General features: G+C 38.7%; 1 protein-coding gene across 1 annotated transcript in view; it reads right to left on the bottom strand.

Moving 5' to 3' along the window:
- Nucleotides 1-7,201, bottom strand: part of MSRB2 (methionine sulfoxide reductase B2) — a 35,845-nt gene that overhangs the window by 4,457 nt on the left and 24,187 nt on the right. The window contains exon 3 of the mRNA XM_006887101.1: nucleotides 6,312-6,388. Coding sequence (XP_006887163.1) covers nucleotides 6,312-6,388 — 77 coding nt within the window. The remainder of the gene's footprint in view (nucleotides 1-6,311; nucleotides 6,389-7,201) is intronic.

Here is a 7,201-nt window from a genome sequence, read left to right as displayed (position 1 = left end):
GTACCAGAGGAATAATTATTTGTGCTTCATTAACTATGGAAAGGCATTTGACTGTGTGGATCACAACAAACTGTGGCTAACCTTGAGGAAAATGGGAATCCCAGAACACTTAATTGTGCTTATGTGAAACCTATATTTAGACCAGGAAGCAGTCCTCAGAACAGAGCTGGGTAACACTGCATGGCTTAAAATCAGCAAAGGCGTGGGTCAGGGATGCATCCTGTCTTCATACCTTTTCAGTCGATATGCAGAATAGATCAATAGAAGCTGGGATTTCTGAGGAGTGTGGCATCAGAATTGGAGGAAGACTCATCAACACCCTACATTATGCAGATGACAACAGTCTTGCTGGCTGAAACTGAAGAAGACCTAAAGCATTAGCTGTAGAAGGTCAAGGGCTATAGTCTTCAATATGGATTGAAGCTCAACATCATGAAGACAAAGTTTCTGGGCCAACTGGCAGCACATTGATAGATGGAGAAGAGATTGAGGTTGTTAACAGTAACAGCTTGCTTGGCTCGATAATCAACACTCTTAACAGATTTAACAGATTTTTTTCCTGGTCAGCAGTGAGAAAATCAAAAGATGATTTGCATTGGGAAAATCTGCTGTCAGGGATCTCTCCAGAGTGCTGAAAAGCAACAATGTCAGACTAGAGACTAAGGTACACTTAATCCAGGCCATGGTCTTTGCAATTACTTGCTATGCTTCATAAAGCTGGACAATGTCTAAGGATGACAGAAGAAGAATCAAAGCCTTCAAGTTGTGCTGGAGAAGAGTCTTGAACATACCATGGACTTCCAAGAAAACAAATAGGTCTGTCTTGGTGAGGGTGAAACCAATTTTCTCCTTAGAGGATAGGGTTTTGAAGCTCCATCTTATATACTTTGGGCCCATGGCCAGGAGAGACTGGTCCTTAGAGAAGGCCATCATGTTTGGAAGGGTGGAGAGACAGCACAGGAGAGAGGGAGACCTCACATGAGATGTATTGATATAGTAACTGGGGCAATGGGGTTTGGTGTGTCAGAATTAGTGATACTGGCTCAGGACAGGGCAGAATTCAGAGCTACTGTGCATAGGGTCACTATGACTCAACAGCACAGAACAACAACAATAAGAACAACTCATAAAATCAGTTCCATAAGGACAAATACTGCATCAGCCATAATTATAAAAATAAAAGGATTACTAGTAAGATATATACAAAACTCTAAAGGGGGAAAGGGAAGGAGGATGGGGGCTGGGGATGAATCCCAAAGTTGCAGAGTTTGGTGGGCTGAGGGACAGTGTGAAAAGAATTAGGAGGGACCCAATGGGAATCTGAAAAGGTGGGGTAATGTTGAGCATGGATCAGTGGTGATAAATTTTATAGAACAGTGTATGGGAATGATTGTATGAAATACAATATATATGAATTTTATATGCCAATCAATATTAAGTAATTTTTTTAAAACCCTATTCTTTAATTGCATTGAAATAGAATAGCCTTTAAGTAACACCCTTTTTGTAGTTTTTAGGTGCCATCAGGTGGGTCTGACCCATGGCAATCCTAAGATACCAGAGAGAATAAAACGCTGTCCAGTCCTTCTCCATCCACACAGCTGCTGCAGTGCTCGAGCCAACTCAGGCCACGGTCCCAGTGTGTCCTGTTGAGGGCCTTTCTCTCGTCGTTGACCCTCTGCTTTACCCAGCATGCTATTTTCTCTGTAGACCGGCACCTCCTGAGACCACGTGGGAAGTATGCGAGACCATGTTTCACCACCCTTGTGTCTTTGGAGTGTTCTAGCTGCACTTCTTCAAGTCAATTTTTTTTGTTCTTTTGGCAATCTAGAGTGTATTCAATAAAAGCCCTCCACTGCTGACTAGATGGCTGGTGGGTCCAACCAAGCAGCTGTTCGGTGGGAGAAAAGATGAGGCAGTCGGCTGCCTGTGTGGCAGCTCCACTCTGTCCTCTTGGGTTGCTGTGAGACAGAATTGATTCAATAGCTTTTTGGTTTGGATGGTTTGCTTTTTCTAAGTGGCTGGCACAAAGAAAGTAGATTTTTTTTTTCCTTTCAAAAAGATGGTTCTAAGGAAGAGAATAATTCAATGTTAATCCCTAAAAAAAAAAGAGAGAGAGAGAGAGAAAGAAAGAAACCCCAATCAAACAAGCAAACCAAAAAAAAAGCCAACCCAAAACAACTAAGCAAATAAGAAAAGGTGACAAATTCCTAGACTTTAAGCAAATAAGAAAAGGTGATAAATTCCTAGACTTTGAATAAAAAGGAAGCTCTGTTTGGCATTTGAAGCCCAGTATCAGCAGCACAACATGATATAATGTTTTTTCACCATGTTGGTCTCAGGACCCCTTTACATTACAGAAGTACTGAAGTTACCTAGACCCCAGAAAAAAAAAAATGCCGGACCACATGCTGAGAAGCACAGGTCTAAGAGTAAGCACTATGTGGAGTGTACTAGTGGCCTAGTGGTAAGAAAAAGCTGTGCTGCAATCCCAAAGGCACACAGTTCTAATCCACCAGACACTTCATGGGCGATGATAAGAACAAGCACTAGGATGTCCGAAATTTGGGTGTGAATCCAGATATTGCCAGTTATTTCTGTATGACCTTGGTAAATTATTCAATCTTTTCAATCTTCTTCTCTATAAATAAAAATGTCCTTATAATAGAAATGGCACTATTAACTCGCAAGATTGCTGAGAAAATTAAATCCAGATACTTGCTGTATTTAAGGTGTTTACCGTGATGTTTGAGACATGGTATGCAATCATTAGTAGCTACACTATTTAATATCATTATTCTTATTAATTACAAATATTCATGAAATTTAAGCACTAGTAGAGTCAAGCAGAAGTGTCTGTACATTCTTTATAATCTTTCTCCAAGGATTTAAATAATACTCATTCAAGCCACTCTGGCCTAAGGAAAAATACCACAAGCACAGTTTTATATGTATAAATTATTGTTATCATGTGCTGTTGATCAGGACTCACAGCTAACTCTCCAGTGGGTTTTCTGAGGCTGTAAACTGCACAGAAGGAGACTGCCCATCCATTTCCCATGTAGCATTGGGTGGATTTGAATAGCATGCTTTTGGGTGGGCAGGGAAATTAGTTATCACTAGGCCACCAGAGCTTCCTATATATAAATGCATAATAATTAGAGGTCTTTTGATTGACAATTTTGAGTAAATTAATGAATCTAAGTCTAATAAAAAGCCATTAAAACACTTTATGGGAAACAATAAACCTTTATTGATGCAATTAACAGAATGTACCGATTTCACAAAGCAATAAAAGAGGTTCAATATACATAATTAAGACTGAAAACCTAAAAAGACCAATTAGAAATTTCAATATATGTTTAAATTATAGTAGATTATAAGCTCATCCTTAAAAAAAAAAGTTAACCATTCTAAAGGACTCTCCTCATTTACTCTGCAAGGTAATTTGTTATGCATTGCTTTGCTTTGTTTTCATTTCTGGAAATTCTACAACCTCCAAATCAGCAGCTGAGGTACCTTTCAATAACTGATTAGGCTGACATCTTGGTGGGATTTCCCTTTATTTGAGGAGGGGAGAGGTTAGTAAAGGCACATACAGGGTCTTTAAACAACATTACTGAGTTATGTGACATGTAGGACATCAGGATATTAGTTACCATTGAACTATTATTAAGCTCTCATTTTCCTTCTATTTCAAGATGTGTCACCATGAAGTGGAATCCCATAATAGATTTTGATAATCAGAATTGGCAATAAAAGAAGAAAAATGAAAAGAAAAAAAAATTGGCTTATAAGGTAGAGGGAAGGGAAAGGAAGAGAGGGAAGAAGCAGTATGAGAGGGCAGTAATCCCAAGGTTAATGACAGTCTGGGAGTCCTGAGGGAGTTTAACATTTTAGACAGTGTCCTTGACTTGGACGTCCTTCATTAAAGCTCTCTGATGCAGAGTGACTTTGGGAATCGAGCAGATGTGGCTGGGAAGAAGACTTTGGAAAGGAGCTCCGAGTGCTGTCATTAAAATGTCCAGGGTGTTCCCAACTGAGGCTGCTCATGTCTTCTTGGGGATTTACATCTGTAATTCAGAAAATTGCCACCAGGTGGGGATGGTGCCCAGTGATGCACTGGTGCCCAAGTGGCTTATGGAACTGAGGCTTAGAGAGTGTAGGCTTTGGTGTCTGAGAGACAAGTGTTCAAATTTCACCTACTTATTAACTGCAGAACCCAGGGCAAATTATTTAATCTTTCTAAGTATGTTTCTTTATGTTAGGAAGAACAGTAACAGCGCAAGAAATTGAAGATGGCCCAGGACCTTAAGCTCATGCTAAATAAAATGAGTCAGTAGTGGACAATCAAGTTCTAAATTGTGTGGGAGTGATGACAGGAAAGGAGTTCTGGGGATGCTGAGGGTAAGACATTAGCCTCCTAACTAAAAGGTTTGAACCCACCAGTTGCTCAGCTGATGGCAGAAAGAAAGATGAAGCCATGTGATTCTATGAAGATTTATAGTCTTGGAAATCCTCTGATGGAAACTTTTCAGTTGAAATGAAATTGTTTAAAAGGAACAATGTGGGTGGGTGGGCGAATTGGCAGTTAGGCAAACCAGTCACTTGGTATACAGGCTTTCAGAGAATCAGCTGTCCACTTTACCATGTCAGTGACTTGGGTTAATCTTTAAGCTTCTCTCTGAAAACCTGCTGGAGGGTCAGCGGTGAGTCAGTTTCAATTTGAAGGCAGTGAGAGTAAGATTTTTTTTTAAATTTGAACTACACTACTAGCACTACAATTATATATGTATATGAAAATAATATGTAGCCATTAGACACATGAAGCTTTTAAGTTTAAATTCATTAAAATAAAAATGCCATTTTCTCACTCAGACATTTCATGTGTTCAAAATCAAATGTGCTCAGTGGCACAGTACAGAAAGAATATTTCTATTGGAATTCTGTTGCACAGATTTTTCTACTCTGATCTCTCTGCTCCTTACTTGCTCTACTGTAGTGTGATTTTGTGAAGAACCTGGCAGCTGGGGAGCAGGTAGGAAGGAGTAGGAAGAAGGCCTTCCTTACCTTTAGAGATGCAGAAACTGAAACATCAATGAAAGGAAAAAAAGTAAAGAATGAAATAAAAGACAGATCTCTTAAGAGGATGACTTCTCATCTTTTGTCTTCGCAATCCAGAGAAAGAGATTTTGTGGGATAAATATATGGTAAGAAGGCAGTATTTTATATTTTCACAACATGACTGAAAGCAGGCTGACCATCTCAAAGTCCTAGTTCTCTTTAACAGAAACAAGGTCAGAGACTCATTAATGTCCTCAAAATAGAAGCTGCACATTTTACTGAATGATACAGAACTTGCTTCTCTTAGTTTATGCCTTGCCATCTTGGGTTAACGGAAGTCCCAGAGGTGTCCACATGGGCAACTGAGAGGGAGTGAATCTGGCAAAGGCCTGCCTTTCAGGGAGCAAGAAGGAAAATCAATCCTAATCACTCTTCATTCTTGATGGTGGAGGTCTGGTTTTCCTGCAACCCATATTAGCAACTGACCAGGAAAGCCCATTCTGCTGCTCAAAGGACATGATGAAGTCCTGCCTTAATGGAATATTCACGGAGCTGGCTTGATTGATAGTTTATTCTAAACCAATTTAGGATAGATACACGAGAAAGACAAACATCTTTGAAGTTCTGAAAAACAGAACTTCAAAGAAGTTTTCCTTTATCCTTCATCAAATTTACTTTTTTAAAGACTGTTTCCTACATGTCTAAACAAAAAAGACTTTTTTTGAGAGATTTAAGATCCAGATTGACTTAAAAGAAGCTTTGAAATCAAGGGACAATTAAATTTAGTCTTAGCTTTATCAAAGAGGGCAAGGCATTTACTACTGTCAGATATTGTATGGACTTTATCTTCATAAAAGTCTACATTTCCTAAATTAAGTTATAAACCCATTTTCGCTAGGATAGAGAGAGTTTTAATTATATGTTCAAACAAATATGATTATGATTTAGATTTCTCTAAATACTTTTCCTCTAAAGAATTATAATAGCTTTATCTTAAGGTGCCCACGAAGCTTTTCATGTGTTTATTTCTCAGGGATAGGGAAAGGAAAAATATAGGCTAAGAAGTCCTGTTAACAGTTCTAAATGCTAAATACAATCAAAACAGGGAAGTGTCTTATGTAAATAGCTCTACTTCAGCAACAATGCCAAGGAAGAAGGCACTGCTTTTCCCATGCCCTCAGTTGAGATGGAGCCTCAAGGATTTGAAGGCTTGTTTGTTCTTGGTGTTTCTTTATCCTTTATCTTACCTGAAGAGTGGGCTATCACAGCATACACAGTGATACATTCCTGACTCCTTGTTATTCAGGTAGGTTCCACTGAAAGGCTGGAAGTAAATTAGATACACATGCAAGTTTATCATAACAGCAGCAGAGATGATATAGACATAAGGCCTTAATCGCAGAATATCTAATACTAATTTCTTATTGTTTTGTGCTGTCAAGTTGGAACTGACTTATAGCTGACCTTCCAGCAAATTTTTAGAGACTGTAAATCACAAGGAAGGAGAATGCCCATCTTTCTCCCATAGAACAACCAGTAGATTTGAACAGTGTGTCTTTGGATTGGCAGTGTAATTCCTTATGCACTAAGACACCAGAGCTCTTATTAACTTGGCATATTGCAAACACCACAGACTAAATTACAGTGTGCCCAATAAAGCAGTTCACATGCTGTGAGCACTGTGGTTTATTTCTTCTAAGACTAATTTTGTTAATTTTTGTGGCAGCCGAGGTATATTCAATATTCTTTGACAGCATCAGAATTCAAATGCATTAGGCCTTTGGTCTTCCTTTTTCAGAGGTAACTAAAAAGACTATGGTTGGGGTGAGGTACACCTAGTTATTATATTTGACACCTTTGCTTTTCAGAAATAATTTAAATTCTATCCTAAAGAAAATGAGGCATCATTGGAAAATTGTAACCTCAGTGTGCTTATAATCATAGGTGATTTTTAGAAAGTTCACTTGTTATCTATGAAGAGAGATTAGAGAAACATTGGAGGCAAAGAAATCTCAGAAGGCCATGAATAAAGGCCTGGATTTAGCTGGGGCTGGAGCAGTGGAAATAAAAAGATCAATTCTTATACTGCATTGAAACAGATGAGGGAGAGAACAGTTTAAAAGCGATATATAATTGG

Source organism: Elephantulus edwardii, unplaced genomic scaffold (assembly GCF_000299155.1).
Source record: "Elephantulus edwardii isolate Elephantulus edwardi_28Jun2011 unplaced genomic scaffold, EleEdw1.0 scaffold00054, whole genome shotgun sequence".
NCBI classification, from domain to species: Eukaryota; Metazoa; Chordata; class Mammalia; order Macroscelidea; family Macroscelididae; genus Elephantulus; species Elephantulus edwardii.
The sequence above is the reverse complement of the archived record's forward strand: the minus strand, read 5'-3'. Positions and strand labels throughout refer to the sequence as shown.